This window comes from Lynx rufus, unplaced genomic scaffold (genome assembly GCF_022079265.1).
Source record: "Lynx rufus isolate CCGP_SWC_20201006 ecotype Redwood Valley unplaced genomic scaffold, mLynRuf1.p SCAF_8, whole genome shotgun sequence".
Classification (NCBI taxonomy): Eukaryota; Metazoa; Chordata; class Mammalia; order Carnivora; family Felidae; genus Lynx; species Lynx rufus.
This window is the reverse complement of record NW_025814896.1, coordinates 109,138,854-109,156,570: the sequence shown is the minus strand read 5'-3', so window position 1 is coordinate 109,156,570 and position 17,717 is coordinate 109,138,854. Positions and strand designations below refer to the sequence as shown.

The 17,717-nt window shown below is 45.1% G+C and overlaps 1 protein-coding gene across 2 annotated transcripts in view; it reads left to right on the top strand.

Moving 5' to 3' along the window:
* Window positions 1-17,717, top strand: part of ARHGEF33 (Rho guanine nucleotide exchange factor 33) — a 47,407-nt gene that overhangs the window by 28,063 nt on the left and 1,627 nt on the right. Inside the window, exons 11-16 of one of the 2 annotated variants that reach the window (XM_047069475.1) lie at window positions 469-552; window positions 2,209-2,357; window positions 3,350-3,514; window positions 6,272-7,088; window positions 12,147-12,286; window positions 17,339-17,457. In XM_047069475.1, the coding sequence (XP_046925431.1) occupies window positions 469-552; window positions 2,209-2,357; window positions 3,350-3,514; window positions 6,272-7,088; window positions 12,147-12,286; window positions 17,339-17,390 (1,407 nt within the window). In that variant the 3' untranslated portion in view covers window positions 17,391-17,457. Of the gene's footprint in view, window positions 1-468; window positions 553-2,208; window positions 2,358-3,349; window positions 3,515-6,271; window positions 7,089-12,146; window positions 12,287-17,338; window positions 17,458-17,717 lie in introns of those variants that run through there. The other variant, XM_047069474.1, reaches the window with a different exon arrangement.

Genomic DNA, 17,717 nt, shown 5'->3' with positions numbered 1-17,717 from the left:
ATGGGGAGAGTCCAACATGTTTGCTCTGCCAGCCCGGCTGACCAGTTTCTAGTTATACTCTGTCTCCACCCTCATGAGGCTCCAGTCCACCCTTAGGGCCTATTACTAAGCCACTGTAATTAGTACTTACAAGAGAACCTGAATGAATTTATTCAACTCGGTTATAATTTATTGAGTGCCCACTTGTGTCCAGCACTGTGCTAACAAGAGTAGTGGGGAAGGAGGGGGTTGTTTGGAAAGTTGGGTGGATTCGAAAGAATGATATGATATGCTCCCTGCTACAGAAGAATTGTCTCCTTGAGCATGTCTCTGAACAAGTGGCCTATCCAATGAAGGACAATGACACTTTAGAGAAAGAAAATGCTCTGGGAATAAAAAACTCTGCCTACTCTGGTAGGACTGACTTTGGGGTTCTGCAGCCAGAGCCAGAGGGACACCGAAGAGTGACTCTACCTTTCTTTCATTCAGGGCGACGAAGAGATTAAATCTGACATCTACACACTGTTTTTTCACATAGTCCAGCGCATCCCTGAATACCTGATACATCTGCAGGTAGGCGTGGCTGGGAAGCCACCAAGATGACTTTCAAGCTAAACTACTATTTTTGGCTTCTAAATGAGAAACACTGTAAAGGGTCAAGGAAGAATCATTGGTATTTCTAAAGAGTAATTAAATGATTTAGATTGCTATGATTATCCCATTCCTACCTTGTAGTACGAACCACAATCTCAATGTCTAAAAATTTTTGTTCATGATGTCTGCCTTTGAAGTTCTATCGTCATTTACCAGCAACCACCACCTCTGCTGATCCAGGATCTTTCCATAGAAGCTCCTGGTAGACTCTAAGTACCTATTGAGTCCCTCCCATCTTGTTCTACAGCCATCTAAATGTACCCCTAAACTCTTAACCCATCCCTGGCATCTAAGAAGTATCTATGTAACCTGTTCACTTAACTGCTCTTTGACTACTTTCTTTTGGCTTGAGTCCAAGAGCCTGCCATATATTGCTTATGTCTTATGTCACAGACAAAGCATGAAGAAATTGATGAGGTGACTTCTGCACATCATTTTTCCACAGGGCTTGCAGCACCCTGGAGGAAGTAGAGTTGAGAGAAAGGCTCACCAGCATCCCTACCAGTCCCTCTTATTTCTAACATCCACCTATTCTGGTTTAATTGCTGACTGATTTTCCTAAGTAATTCAGTTGAAAGCATATTAGAAATGCTTGGGATTTATCTCAGGTAGAAGTAGCCCAGTATCACTATTAAGAAGACTTTCAAGTATATGTGGCTTTAGATTTTAAGATCTTCTCACAATAAATTAAATTATCTTATTTAATGTTTTCAATAATCCCATGAAAGAGGTATTATTACCATTGCTTAGATAAGGAAATAGAGAGCCAAAGAAGTTAAGTAACTTGCTCAAGTTAACACATGTTATAGGTGAAAAAATCTAGGGCTCAAACCCAGGTCTTGCAAGCAGTATGATAAATGAGAGCCCCGATTCTACTGTCTGACGAGTTCAAATTCTGGCTCTGCTACTTGTTAGATGTGTGGCCTAATGAAGATTACCTAACTTCAGTGTGCCTTGATTTCCTTATTTGTTAAACAGAGATAATGATTGCACCTATCTAATCTATCTGTGGTAAACATTAAATGAGAAAACGAATATGTAAAGGGATTAGTACTTGGCAATAGGAACACTAAATACACATTAGCTTTCCAGATCCAACTAACATGCATGTTCCACTACCACACAGTAGGCAATATAGTAGGGACCACCAGACCAGGTTTGATCATAAACATCCTCCCCTTGATGTCTGACATTCTCACCATTAGTCTGACTTATTTGGGTTATAAGGCATTGCTTATAGACAGTAATTGTTAGAATGGCTCCATTACCTCAAAAATCTAATGAATAGATCCTTCAAATTTTTCAGATGGAATTAGCCTATGTTTACATCCAGCCAAAACAGGAACAGTGATGACTATTAGTCTCCCTTGGTGGGATGGACAAAGAGAACGTCAAGTTTAACCTTTCAGATTAATTAGATTAAGATTAACCTTTCAGCCAATTAGATTGGCCATATGTATTGTTGTTTTGATTAAATGGCTACCAAACGCTCACAACAAATGGAGGCAAAGGGTACAAGAGACAAAATGTTTCATTCTAATTATGCAATGCTGCTTCCTTTTTTCCTCCATCCAGAACGTCCTGAAGTTCACAGAGCAGGAACACCCTGACTATTACCTACTTCTGGTGTGTGTTCAGCGCCTTCGAGTATTTATCTCGCATTACACCCTGCTGTTTCAATGCAATGAGGATTTGCTTATTCAGAAACGGAAAAAGCTCAAGAAGTAAGGTTCTGATGGTGCTGCTTAGAGGGTTTATCAAAGGTTTCTAAGAACAAGAATACAGACAATGTGGGTACCTGTCACAAGTAACCGCACTGTATTGAAAGTGGCTGAAATGCAGTGACAGGAGGTAGAAAAGAACACAGAAGAGGTGGGGAATGAGATGGCCAGGCTGGCTATAGGGAGGGAGGTACCTATTACCTGGGGGAAATTACCTCAGAAAAATAAACAGTTTTACTCTAATACTTATGCAGACCCCCTTGTCTCATGTTACTAACCATTGAAATTGTTTCCCTAAGCTTGCCAGACTAAAAAAATGCAGTTTAAAGGCCAGAATGTGGGTTCTTTCATTAATTCAACAAATATTTATTGAGCACTTACTATGCATCAGGCATTGCTCTATGCACTGAATATACTGCAATGAACAAAACAAGCAAAAATCTTTGCCACATGGAACTCACTTTCTAGGGCTGGACAGCAAGTTAATAAGTAAGTTAGATAGTGATAAGTGCTATGGATAAAAACAAAACAAATAAGGGAGGGGTGGTAGTTGAACAAATTAATGCTAAAAAGAAACAAAAAGGGCTGACTGGGGAGAATCTGGGCTTCAGAGGGAACAGAAGCAATCTATAGCAGAACTTTCTAATGACCTGGATTTCCTTCAACCTCATTCCAATCAATGAGGAAAACAGAATAATTTCTGTGGGTGTTTGAGACCGGAAAAAGATGCTGGTCTGGGGGATATCTTCCTATACCACCCCTTTCCCACAAACTTAATTCAGGCAATTAATCAGCATCCTTATTCTTGCCCAGCATCTAGCTTACACTGTTATGTAAACAACCTTGTTTGTGGAGGGCCAGAGAGAGAGAGAGAGAACTTCACAGATGAGCTTCATCTAAGAAATGTTGTCTCCTTATCTTTCTTGTCCTAATCTGTGTGTTCAGAGCCAATTTCCCAATGTACACCCTGAAAATGATTACTTCTATTCTCATAGGTCATCCATGGCGAAGCTGTACAAAGGCCTGGCTTCCCAGTGTGCAAACACTGGACAAGATGCTTCCCCCACTGCAGGCCCTGAGGCTGTCCGCGACAGCGGTATCCACTCAGAAGAGATGCTGCAACCCTACCCTTCTGCTCCCAGCTCTGGCCCTGCTGTCACGTAAGCACCTGTTGCTGTGGAAATGCTAATGGCAAGGCCCTGGGTGCCAAGTGGTCTGTGTGGGGTAGCAGGACAGCCTGAACCAGGAGTATGATCTACAGGACTCTCCTCTCTCTTGCCCCATCAGGCCTATGTGGGCAGGCAAGCAGCTGACGCAAAACTTGGATCCCAGAGGAAGGCTAATGTCAAGGGGCAGGCCTAGAGGCTGACGGCTACTCCTAACAATTTACCACACATAACCACCCTCCATCTACAACATAAGTCTCTTTGGGTTTGGACAGTGATTGGGTGGAAGAGAGTGCCGCAAGAAGACAGGAAGGCATCTTATAGCTCCTCAGAAGGGTGGGAACCTACTTACGTTCTCCAAAAGGTATAGTAGAGGGACAGAATCCCAGTCAGGGGGGAGTGGAACTCCAGGCTCTGAAAAGAGAAATAGGCCTGAGGTGATGCACAGAGAGTGTAGTTTAGTCCTCCTGATTCCCCTTGAAGCTTCTTCATAAAAGGACTTCATAAGCTCTTTTCTCCACTTGTGACAGCTTCTCTTAAAGTTTTTCTGTGCAGTGGATGTATTTGACAGCTTTTTAAAGTCTCTGCATACAATCCTCTAGCACACTAAGCTGGATTCTTTTTTTTTTTTTAAGTTTTATTTATTTTTGAGAAAGAGAGAGACAGAGAAAGTGAGTGGGGGGGGGCAGAGAGAGGGAGAGAGAGAGAGAATCCCAAGCAGGCTCTGTGCTGTCAGCACGGAGCCCGACGCGGGGCTCGAACTCACACACCGTGAGATCATGACCTGAGCTGAAACCAAGAGTTGGACTCTTAACCGACTGAGCCACCCAGGTGCCCCCACTAAGCTGGATTCTTATTGAGCAAACTTCTTGATGATTTTTACATTAAGGAATAGGCCATTTATGTATCTGGAACTCTTAACCTCTAAAGGATAAGGATAAAGTCAGCTTGGCTACTTTTGAAACCAGGATTTCTGGAAAGATAAGGGGAACCAAAACTCAAAATTCCAGGGGCACTGGGGTGGCTCAGTCGGTTGAGCACTGGACTTCGACTCAGGTCATGATCTCAAGGTTCGTGAGTTTAAGCCCTGTGTTGGGCTCACTGAGAGAGAGAGAGAGAGAGAGAGAGAGAGAGAGAGAGAGGGAACACACAGGAGCATGTGGGGCAGGGGCATAGAGAGAGGGACAGAGAGAAACCCAAGCAGGCTCTGTGCTATGAGTGCAGAGCCCAACTCGGGGCTTAAACTCATGAACCATGAGATCATGACCTGAGCTGAAATCAAGAGTCGGATGCATAACTGACCTAGCCACCCAGGTGCCCCCCACTTCAGCTTTTATGAGAATGATCTTTGAAGTGAAACAAATAGAGCCCCAAAATGAAATCCCTAGAGATTATATCTAGCCCGAAAAGATGGCTGCCATTGCACTCTGTGTTGGGAAAACAGCCAATAAAAAACTCAACAATTTTCCAAGTTAAAAGACAATTCAGGTTAGGTCAGCATTTCATTTATCATTTCTTTTCACCTTTGAAAGTGGGAGACCTCATTTTCACCTGAGAAAGATACTCACCAGAGTATCACCAGAGAAAGATACTCAGCATTTACATTTGTATTTTTAATGCATTTTTGTGGTAGGATTAATAAACGAGTAGAACAATCAGGCTGGGTCAGTGTGCAGTCCTCCACTCACATCTGCCTGGCTGTTACCTTCCAGAACTGGCAAATCACATCCAATCTGATGTGTATGCTACCCTAATATCCTATGTAAATTATTTGTTATTCATGATTAAACAAAATATCCTTCCATGAAATTGGGCATATTCAGAGTGATAGCCTTTTCATTTCGGTCATGTTTTTGTGGGTGAAAGTTTGAGACAACTTTTAAAAGCATGCTCTACAGCCACAAGGAATTTTTTAGGTTTTTTTTCTTTTTTTTTTTAATTTTTTTTTCCAACGTTTTATTTATTTTTAAGACAGAGAGAGACAGAGCATGAACGGGGGAGGGGCAGAGAGAGAGGGAGACACAGAATCGGAAACAGGCTCCAGGCTCTGAGCCATCAGCCCAGAGCCTGACGCGGGGCTCGAACTCCCGGACCGCGAGATCGTGACCTGGCTGAAGTCGGACGCTTAACCGACTGCGCCACCCAGGCGCCCCTAGGTTTTTTTTCTTATGAAAACTTCAAATATACACAAAAGTGTACAGGGAACCCCACATACCATCATCCAGATTCAACAGTTTTCAAGTTTGTGCCACACTGATTTCATCGAGGAATGTAATTGTTCTTAAGCATGTAGGTCCAGGAGTCGAATAAAAGTTCTTTCCATTATTTTGTATCATATTGCTAGGGTAAAAAAGGGAGAGGAGAGAAAGGAGGCACCTTGGGGCTCTGGACACGTGGTGGGCAGGTAAGAGCTTCCATATGTGGAGTGATGACCATCCTGGCTCACCAGCCATCTTTGCGCAGAGCCTTCTTGCTCAGACGGATACTTCAGGCATCCGCTTTATAGACAGCATTTTCACCCTCCCGCGTGGGGGCCCAGGGCTCGTGGGGACTCCCTGGCTGGAGACGCCTACGGAGCTTAGTCGGTGACACACGTAGACGCCTGGGAGGGCAGAGAGGAGAGGACCTGGCAGTTTTGCGCCTAGGCCCTATCTGGTTCCCGTGTTGCTCCCGGCTTCGCGCTGCTTGGGAAGCGGCCTGAACTAACCAACCGTAAGCACACCTCTTTTTGTACTGTTTCCTTTTTTACAGACATTTGATGCCCCCAGTGAAGAAAAGCCAACAACAGCAAAGCTTGATGGAGAGCATGCAGCCAGGGAAGCCCAGCGAGTGGGAGATGGAGGGCAGAAAGCACGAGAGGCCCGAGAGCCTCCTGGCGCCAGCGCAGTTCTGCGCAGCCGAGCAGGACGTGAAGGCGCTGGCCGGGCCCCTGCAGGCCATCCCCGAGATGGACTTCGAGCCCTCGCCCGCCGAGCCGCTGGGCAACGTGGAGCGCTCCCTGCGCGCCCCGGCCGAGCTCCTGCCCGACGCCCGCGGCTTCGTGCCCGCGGGCTACGAGGAGTTCGAGTACGGCGGCGAGATCTTCGCGCTGCCCGCGCCCTACGACGAGGAGCCGTTCCAGGCCCCGGCCCTCTTCGAGAACTGCTCGCCCGCCTCTTCCGAGTCCAGCCTGGACATCTGCTTTCTCCGGCCCGTCAGCTTCGCCATGGAGGCCGAGCGGCCCGAGCACCCGCTGCAGCCGCTGCCCAAGAGCGCCACGTCGCCGGCGGGCAGCAGCGGCGCCTACAAGCTGGAGGCGGCGGCGCAGGCGCACGGCAAGGCCAAGCCTCTGAGCCGCTCGCTCAAGGAGTTCCCGCGCGCGCCGCCCGCCGAGGGCGTGGCCCCGCGCCTCTACAGCACGCGCAGCAGCAGCGGCGGCCGCGCGCCGCTCAAGGCGGAGCGCGCCGCGCAGCCGCACGGCCAGGCCGCCGCCGCCGCAGCGGCGGCCGCAGCCCGCGGCGCGCCCAGGACCTTCTTCCCCCAACAGAGGTCCCAAAGCGAAAAGCAGACCTATTTGGAAGTAAGGAGGGTAAAGTAAAACCGAACCCAGACCCACAGCGCCGGCAGCCCCGGGCCTAGATCTCCAGGGAGCAGCCTGGGCTCCCCTAGCGTGGAGGGGAAAGCGGGCTGGCCAGAGGGGGAGCGGAGGCCGTCGAGGGAGAGCCCAGATCGGAGGTTTGCCCCCTCAGATGCCCCCGGAGGCGAGCGGTAGCGCCCGTTCTGCAGTGCCAGGGCACGAGGGCGTGTTATGCATGTGTATGTATGACGGCAAAGAGCCAGCAGGAAAGACGGACTGTTAGACCTGCTTACACCGTCCCCCTCCCGCCCCCTCCAAGAGTTAGAGGTGTCCTCTGCCTCGCTGCTTAAGCTGTGGCACTTCACAGTTGCACTTCACTTTTAAAGACCTGCACGCAAGTCCCAGGCTCGTTTCTTCCTCTGCCCGCTAGGCGCACCTTCTTGTTGAGGCGTTTAAAACCCAACACGGTGTGCCAGCCTGCTCCACTCCTCGACACGCACTAGCTAGTAGCTACTTGCTCGTAGCTAGGGAAGAGGCAGGTGGCTCCATCTCACAGTGGACTCCCTGCAAAGTCAGCGGCAAAGCGAAGTTCATTTCTGCTTGCTTACCTTGTGCCTGGGAAAGGGTGTTACACTGCTTTGCAGACTCCACTGGGATGGGGACAACAAAATAGTCAAGGAGACATTGACTCACAAGTACCTTCTTTAGCGTCCATATCATTGTTCAGTATTTTGCTGTCTAACCTTGCTGTCTGCAAGCCTTGGGACATTTAAAGAGGTGTTTAAATACTTACCCATGAAAGGTCTAGTAGTTCCTGAGCAAACACTTAATTTCTCAGCATGTGATTAGAATAACGCAATTTCTGATTAAGCAGAGAGTAGCTGGATAGCTTTGACCTCTGCCACCATCCTTCCTCTTCAACATCACTTTAGAAATGGTGGTTAGGGTTTACAGGGCAGCTCTGTATTGGTACATCTTGAAAATGATATAGTCCAGAACTAACTTTACCTGCATTAAGTATCATTTGTATCAAGCGCTGGAGATCCTTTGCCTAGGCTGAGGCTGCGGGTGTTCCAGGAATAAGGGCCCTATACACCTATTCCTATTTCCAAGTGAGTGGGGACAGAGTGAGGATCACTGACTCCTTTCATTCATTCATTTTTCAGCAGACACGGAGCACCTGCCTCCCACTGGGCTCTGTCCTAAGTGCTGAGGGTTCAGAAATGAATGGTGCCTAGTCTCTGACCTCCAGTACCACTGGCTTATTGCAGGGAGGAAACACAGAAACACAGAATTATAATAAACTGTGGGAACACAGGGGAGGGGTATTTAAACCTTCCTGGGATGATGATGGTCAGAGAGGGCCTCCTGGATAAACTGAATGTCTGAATTCAGTTTTAAAAGCTGCCTAGATGATGAGTGAGATAGGGAAATATGAACAAATGTGATAGGCCACGGGAACAGGAAGGGACTGGGTTGTGAAGAACCTTGGAACCTGTAGCTGATCTGGACTCCAGGAATCCAAGTCCGACTGGTTTCTGCAGAGGGACCTTCCTATGCTCAGCTAAAATTGCTGGGATTCCCCCAGGGTTCCCAGAGTTTTTGTTTTTTGTTTTTTTTTTTGTGGGGGCTCTGATTTTCAACTCTGAGCGTTACAAAATTCTATTAGGCAAAATTTCTTAGACAACTCAATCTTGGATATGTGTTGAACTTTAAAAGTTCATTAACAAGGGAAGGAGATAGCAAATAATAATGCCAATTCAAAGACTTGGGATGGGCAAAGATTTACATACAGAACCTTCTAAATAGTATGGTCTAAGCTGCAAAGAATGCTTTTCACATGTTCATAGAAGTATCTTTTATCCCCCTATTTAATATGTGAAAAAATGGGAGTTCAACAATTGACAGGAAAAAAAAAAACCCATTAATCAGAGATAACAATATACCTGAGAAGCAAACAGTAAGTAAAATATTTGTGGCTGTTTATCAGGCATACCAGATAATACTAAACAATATATCAGGGACTATTAACCACACATACTAGACAGCAAGTTTCATTCCTTAACAGTGTCAGACATGAGTCAAGTCAGTTCAGAAAGTGACACTAGGAGATATCAAACAGAGATCAATTAAAACAGGCCTTTTCTCTTACGGTTATCACTAAATTTGCCAAGCATGTGAGGTTTTCACACAAAGTTCACCTTATTATTTCCATTTTTGGACAAAATTTTTCTTTCTAAAAATCCAGAAGATGTGGATCGTTAGGAATCCTAGAGAGAGGCAGAATGCAAAGTCCAGGTGGGCCGAGGCTGTGTGTGTCTGTGGGTCTATGTGTGTGCACGTGTGTATGGGTGGGGATGTACATGCATGTGTGTATAGGGCACATCTATGTTTGTGTATATATGTGTATGTGTGTGCGTGTGAGTGTGAGTGTTTTTGAGGTGAAAGTGAGATGGGGTTTTAGTTGGCAAAAGATGAACCATTCAAAAGCCGTGTCTTTATCGGTGTCAGCTCTTTCCTGCTGAGATGTATAAAGCTCTTACTGTTCCATCTCCTTAAATATACTCTGTGTATCTTCCACCCCTGCCCTGTGGAACCAGCCAAACCCTGTGTCTCAGAGCCAGGAGAGAAAGCAACATGATTTAGTGCAAAGAGCACCTGACTAGGTGTCAGGAGATCTGGGTTCTAGTCCCGGCTCTGCTGACAAATAGCTCTGTGCTTTTGGACAAGTCACTTGGCATCTCTGTGCCTCCAGTTTTCTCATCTGTAAAAATAAGCCAATATATACCTTACTTAACTCACAGGGTAGGGTCAGGCCAAGAAAGATAAAGTATGTGAGAATGCTTTGGTAAAGTCTGGGATGCTATATAAATGCAAGATATAATCAAGATCATGATTGCACAGAGAGATTTTCCTTAGACTTAATATATGTAGTTCCTAAATAGTCCCTAAAAGCCCAGTTTTCAAAGTGTGATCCTTGGGCTAGTAGTTCATTACCTGGGAGCTTAATTGTAATTGCAGAATTTGAGCCCTGCCCCAGACCTACTGAATCAGATTCTGCATTTTAGCAAGCTTCCCCGGGGTGACATACAAACATTAAGTACAGGTGGGCAGGAGGATAACTCAAACCACTGATTTTTAAAATCTAAGTGTGCATAAGGATTACCTAGACCTAACTCCAGAATTTCTGATTCAGAAAGCCTGGGTGGGGCTCAGGGATCTACATTTTATGTTTTAGTTTTTAAGTTTATTTATTTATTTTGAGACACAGAGAGAGAGACAGAGACAGAGACAGAGAGACAGAGAGAGAGGTGGGAGGGAGCAGAGAGAGAGGGAGAGAGAGAGATTTCCAAGCAAGGTCCGCAGTCAGTGTGCAGCCCTCTGTGGTGCTCGATCTCATGAACCATGAGATCATGACCTGAGCAGAAATCAAGAGTCTGATGCTTGACTGCTCAACCAACTGAGCCCCCTAGGTCCCCCAGGGACCTACATTGTAAATAGAAGCTCTAGTTGATTCTCTTGCTCCAGGACCACACTTTGAAAAATGCCACAGTAAGCCATCAAGATATTGCTCTCCATAGTTTAGTTATGACTCTTAGTAGAGTCCAGAGAATCTCTAGATCTGCTACTACAACCCCACGTTAAGTTCTCAAAGTCAAACCCATGTTTCCTGAAAAAAAAGAAAAAAATCCCCACGCTTCACTTCACTGTCAGCAAGCAGTCACCCATCCTGTTTATGAAAGTTTCGGGTAGTGTTTGCTTTGACTTCTTGGGTTCTCACGTTCAAAATTAAGCAGCTATTTTTGGTTACTTTTAAGTTTCAGTCACCCTCATAGTAAATATTTTGTTCATATGGAACATAAATATAAGTGCATTTTTTATTTAGCACATCTTATTTATTTATTTATTTATTTATTTATTTATTTATAAATATTTATTTTTGAGAGAGAGAGAGAGAAAGAGAGACAGAGCATGAGCAGGGGAGGGGCAGCGGGTGAGGAAGACACAGAATCTGAAACAGGCTCCAGGCTCTGAGCTGTCAGCACAGAGCGCAACGCAGGGCCTGAACTCATGAACCACAAGATCATGACCTGAGCCGAAGTCAAACACTTAACAGACTGAGCCACGGAGGCACCCCAGCACACCTCACGTTTAAAAAGAAACTAGAAAGTTCACAGGAGATAGAGCCTTCTTTTTTATTTATTTTTACTTCGCATGCCAAATACCACGGACTAAGAATTATAAAAACCGTATTAAAGGTGTATTTGCAGGTTGGAAATGTGTGGCATGCACACAGACACTTGCGTGTACATGCCCAGATATATATAGTTGCCATTTACTTCTAAACAGATCTGACCTCTCAAAGCCTCCTTCCCTCATTTATGTCTAGGAGAGTCAGGAACATGAGTTTAAAACTAACATTACAATCAAGAAACTGCCTTATTTTGTGGAAAGAGAAACATATGCAGAGATGTGGGGGGACCACTACTTGTTTTCCAGCAGAACAGTATTGGTGCCAGAATAAGAAGTTATTCTCCATAGTCTAGATACTTGCTAACTTCCTTTATGTCCTCATCTTTATTGTTATAGGATAATCCTACTCTAAGACTGTTTGCCTTGATACATACAAATTATTTCTGCACTCAGCAGAAAATTGTCCTCTGTTTAGCTTCTGATTTATTATTATTTTTTAATGTTTATTTATTTACTTAGAGTGAGGGAGAGTAGGCACGCATGTGCAAGCAGGAAACGGGAAGGGGGAGAGGGAGAGAGAGAATCCCTAGCAGGCTCCATGCTTAGTGAAGAGCCTGATGGGGCTCAATCTCACGACTGTGAGATCATGACCTGAGCAGAAATCAAGAGTCAGACGCTTAACCAACTGAGGCACCCAGGCACCCCTCAACTTCTGATTTCTTAATTAGCTTAGGTTTGCTTTAGTTGGAATAGGGTGCTCACCATTAGTGTGTTGGGGTGGGAGAGGAGAGTGACAGAAGGTAAAAAAATTGTCCCAGTCAGGATGATATTAGCTTTGGAAAAGAGTAAATAAACACCCCTCTTTTGTGTTTTCAGGAGATGCATTTAGAAGATACCACCAGATTCTGTCCAAAGGAAGAAAGAGAGAGCGAACAGACCTCTTTCAGCGATCAAAACCCCAGGCAAGACCAGAAAGGGGGCTTTCGCAGCTCCTTCCGCAAGCTCTTTAAAAAGAAGTGAGTAGCCCTTAGACAAGACAGCATCATAACTCCTTTCCCTTTGGGCTAAATCTTGAGGTTTTAATAGTAATAAGTTTCAAGTAGCCTGGTTCAACTGCTTCAAGCTCAGTGCCTGCAGCCAGTAGCCATGATTCCTGCCAGGTCAGGATGTTTCTCATTGTAATCTCCTAGAGTAAAAGCAAACTCAGCCCTGTCCTCTCCCTCTTCTATCTTTTAGCTCTACTTCCTTGTTCCCAAGTCATGTGTCTGAGGAGAGAAAGCAGAGGAGGTCCCCTGGGTAATGAGCTGGTGACAATCAAATCCCTTTTAGACTGGGAGGCGTGGGGTTGGGTGTAATGGGAGGTTCCATGCGAATCTCCCCACCTGTGGAAAGTTTTCCAAGGGATCTCAGCACTTCTGCCTGTAGGAGTCTATAGTTATCCTGGATGCTAGTACATGTTTATTGGGACTTCTGCTAGTGTTTTCCCTAGCAGAAATGATAGAATGAATTTGGTTTGGGCCCTAGTTAAAAAATCACTTTAATGGAGCTTCCATACTCCATAGGAGGCAAAAACAAGACATTTCCCTTCTGTGGTCCTTCTAAGATTCTAAGTCCTTGTTGTATGAAATCACCCACCAGGCATTTTGGCCAGCACTTACCAGCACTGTCTTACAGACTGGGAGAAGGTGGCCAAACCCTAGCATGAAATGTAAGGAAGAGAGATCTGAGCATTTAGAGTTTGACCTTAGAGGGATTGTCCAGTCCAGCCATTGTCTGCCTGAGAGACTACTGTCTCTATCTCCACTGGGCCTGAGGCCACCCACCCCCCCCTTTAGAGAGATTTCACCCTTACTTAGTTTCTCTTGGTAGAGGTGGTTCTTGCAGTCAGTTTTAAACATTTAGTGGATGGGAAAGTATATTGCTGCCTTTGGAGAGTTGCTGATAAGTGAGGAAGTACAGGGAAATCACTTTATCCTTGAGGGTAGAATTTACTGGCTGATTTAGATAACGGTTTTGATGGAAGAGTTGAGGACAGGCCTGGAGTAAGAACTTTTTTTCATGGTTTGTCTAATTTTTCTCTTATGGGGAGGGTGGTACTGAGTTTAGTGGATCTCTGACTGAGGATCCCTGCCTGTTATTACTGGAAGAATGAGAAAGAGGAAGAGAGCAACAGTATTGCAATTAGACACAGCTAATTTCTGCTGAGGTAGTCCGGTGCATGACTGTTGCTAGATCCCTTTATGCAAGGGGTGAGGAGTTAAGACTTGTATCCCTCTCTTTAGGTTCATAGACAGATTTTTCTCGGCCCAGTGCCTGTTTCTATCATGTTTGGCCGGGGTGGAGAGACCTGGAAGGAGACAACTCTCCAGCCTGACCTTGGGATTTAGGCCCCTAAATCCTTCTAAGGACTCCTAAGATAGGCACTGCTTGAGCCTATCTCTTTTTTAAAACCACAGTATTCCCAAAACAAACAGCCACCTTTTGCCCACTGACATTTATAATGAGTGGGTACTGTCTGTTGGAAAGCAATGAGCCATGGATTCGCAAATTTCCTTTTTTCAGAGAGATGTTAGAAAACGCTCTGCCAGTACTTGAGGCAGAGGGAGTAGACTTGTCCTCTGTGTATCCAGGGGGCAGAACTAGGAGAAATGGGTAAGAGGTGCCTGAATCCGGAGCTGGCTCCCTCATGAGGGTGTGGGTTCTCCTGAGTAGAAGACGGTGGCCCTCCTCAGGGGTGCTAACGGAAGGGATTCCTACACTAAGTGGGAGATTGCCCAAGATAAGCACCTGAGTTCTTCCTAGTGCTGAGATTTGCTTTGTTGGCTTTGTTTTAGATCAATCTGAGTAATCACATCTTTTTAACACCTGGAACAAGAAATTAATATGGCGTTGGGACCTATAATTTTAAAGACTCACCATGTGGAAGACCTGATTTTATCTTTCTGTAGCCCCCCACCTCCCTTGGCACAATGCTGAGGACTAGCTGTGGACTCTCCAAATTCATGTTGGTCGATTGCTTTCTGTCTTCTTGTACCTTTGGGGGATCCTTCTTCTTAGAGGGTTAAATGGATCCCCTTAGCCTTCTCATCCTTTCTCATAGATCAGTCTCTCCTGCATCAATCACAATACTGCCACCAATCGTGCTGCTGCCTTTGTATTTAAAATCTGAAGCGTTACCTGAATGGAAGTAAAGTGGGGTACCACACAGATGGCTCTTCCCTCCGGCAGGCTTTCCTGGCTTTGAACATCTGGGGTTGGACTGTGAGCACCACCAGGTGATACTTGCTTATCGCCTGCGTGCACGGTGCCACAGCGTGCGCTCTGGGACTCTGCACAGGATAGAGAAGCAGCTTGAGTACCTTCTCCTGAGTGTTCTCAAGAAGAACCGTGGGGAAGTTTGCTCCATTATGCTAAGGTGGAGAGGAAGGGCAGGAAGGTCCCAGTGTAGCACAGAAAGGTCAGTGACTCTTAATTCAGATGAGAACACACCATTCTTCTCAGTAGTTAAGCATTCTTTCTTACATGCACGTACTGTATGAGACGCTTGTATAGGAATCGCGAACGACACAGTCCCAGCTGCCGTATAGGAGCTTGCACTCTGAAGTCAGGCATGTGGACAGGTACAGGGAGGAACCGGAACGAGACATTCAGCTTATTCTCCTCCCATGTGTTGGGAGGTCAGGCTGGCAGCAAGCCCTGTGACTTTAAGAAGTGGTTAATCCTGGGTACCAAAACCATGCCAGAACCTGGCCTCAGAGGTCCAAAATGGACTAGTGCCAGAAAAGCCACCTGTGTCACACCTGGGGCTCGCTGCCTGCCTCTCCCACAGCCCTCTGGAGGCTCATTCCTGTCTACACTGACACACTTTTTGTATCCATAGGGGCTTGTTTGGCTGGTGGCCCCACACACCCAGAATGCTGCTTCGGGATGAAGCTAGGCATGGAGCCAGATGCAACAGAAAACCTGAGAAAGGGTTCTCTTCCCTCTGAGGCTGGGAGGGCCGAATGAATGCTCATACCCACAAGGATTCAAAAGGGAGAGTCAAGTTGACATCATTAAAAAAAAAATCCTGAAAAACACCCAAGATATTTGGGGAAAAGAATGATGCTCTGATTATTTCTATCTCAGGCACATTTGTCCTGGGTAGATACCAGGTCACATGTCCCTGAAAGCTGCCCAGAATTGATCAGCATAAAGACTATACGTATCTAAAGCTTGAAAATGTTAAGTGACTTTAAAATTCTTTAATGCAGATCCTTAGAAGCCAGAAACAGACCTAATGTGATAGGCTAATGCTGCACTGAATCCTTATTTCCCTGCCTTTGATCAGGGAGTAAGGCAAACTCCATTCTAAAAGGCTGTACATGGAGGCTGTCAAAGACTTATATCTAGACTATTCTGAAGTGTGAGGCAAATGCTACTTTATATATAAATCCTGCACTTACTTTAGTAAGTATTCTTGGTTAGGGGTGTGGCATGGAGGAAGAGGATTATATAAGGCAGTTTAGGGGTAGAATGTAGATGCCCTTTTTATCTGCAAATTTGGGAGAGTAGAAGAAAAAGAATATGGCTTCCAAATGACTAATTCTCCTTCCTTACCCGTTCCCTTCCTCTTTAACACTTTATAACTTACATACCTCAGTGTCTCCTCCCTGCACCAATCACATCAAAATCCATTAATCATGCACACGCACACACACACACATTTAATTCTACAGCACCCCCATTTAATTGAACGTCAGTGAATTCTCTTCTTTTGGTGACTTATCAGTTGTTTTAGTATATGCCCAACCTGGGCAGTGGAAAAGATCATGTCATTGAAAGCAGGACTCCTAAAGATTTAATTGATAATTTTACCCTCACCTTCTTCTTTGCCTCCTCAAAGCCTATCTCAAGTCCTTCTCCTATTCTTACCCACTGTGGGTTTCTCTCTCATTTCCCATCTCATTTCCCTACATAACTTTAAAATTGAAGGAGGTGATTAAAGGCATAACATTTTAGATTACTTAAACCTCATTACAAATTTTTCTTAATAGGTCATTTGAAATCAATCACTAAGTCAGTGTACTAGGTTCTGTCCAGCACTAAAGAAGTAAAAGAAATAGTTCTCGCCCATTAGAAGCTTACAGTTCAGATGTAAGGGTAACCTAGCTGAAGGTTCAGTACCTAGAGGATATTAAGCACTCAAAAGACATATATTAAATGAGTGCTCATTGTGTTACCCTGTTGATTACTAGGGCTGACTCATTTGGCTGACAGGATGGTGTTCCCCTGCTCCCTTACTTTTCCATGTGCTCCTAAAGCTTTCACAGTGAACAATCTTTCCAATCAGAAAACCAGCCCTTCTTAGGTCAGAGGGTTCCAAGGCGCTGGATTCTACCCCTCCTCCCTTTCCAAGCTCCAGACAAACTTTCAAGGCTTATTTGTAGCAAATCTGTACTTGTATAATGTACCCAGCTTGTTATTTTCTTTGTGTGGACTAAGTGGAAGGGAACTTAGCAACAGGTTGTTCTCTTTCCATCAAACACTTGTATGGCTATGTGTCCCAATGTACTGGCAGCCATTGTACCCTGGGCCAGCAAGTGTTTGCCTGCCTGTCCCTCCAGTGTCTGCTCAGATCTGCCCTGCATTCAACCAGAATGGCCCCAGGAGCTCAAAAGCCATTCCTGTTTTATAGATAAAGGGAATAAAAGCAAATACACTGGCCATTTCTCCTAGATTCTGTAGGTATTTCCCAGTAATTTAGGTACACATTACATCAGAGCCTCATAGCCACACATTTGGAAGAGTCCAAGTGACCACATACCATGTAAGCATGTAAAGAGATCAGTTAAAATTACCTTTACAAGGGTAAAAATAAGCTTATAGTTCTGGCTACCATAGAATGCTGGATTTTGAGAAGGATTAGCAAGTTAGCCATTAGTTAATTAATAGTTACTATCGAGAAATGCACACACCTGGAGACACAGAGAAGGCGGTTTGTGAGAAGAGCGGTTAAAAAAAGAAAATACTAAGCTGAGTTTGTGGACTTTGAAAACTAGACAGGGCGATTTTGGCATTTGTTTCAGAAATGGGAACGCAACTGGTGAAGATTTCTGTGGTCCTTGGGGCTGGTGGTGACATCAAAGCTTTCCCATTTCCAGGTAAACACTAAACAGTTGCATGTTGGAACCATCAAAGTGTGACATATTGGGTTTTGGAGAGATCAGATGCAGCTAAGAGGGGAAATGAGAGGTAAAGATTTTAAGTTCTGACTAATGGCTTTCTGATCAGAAACTGCCATGTGGGGGAACATTCAGAAGAAACACCAGCCAGATTCAAATCTTGCTTCCTACTTCCCACCCCCCATAACTATAAGCTTTCCTAGCCTTCTGTATAAAAGAAGATATGGGGAAGGAATAAAATGGTCAAAAATATATCTTCCTAACATTTTGGGTACAACTGTAC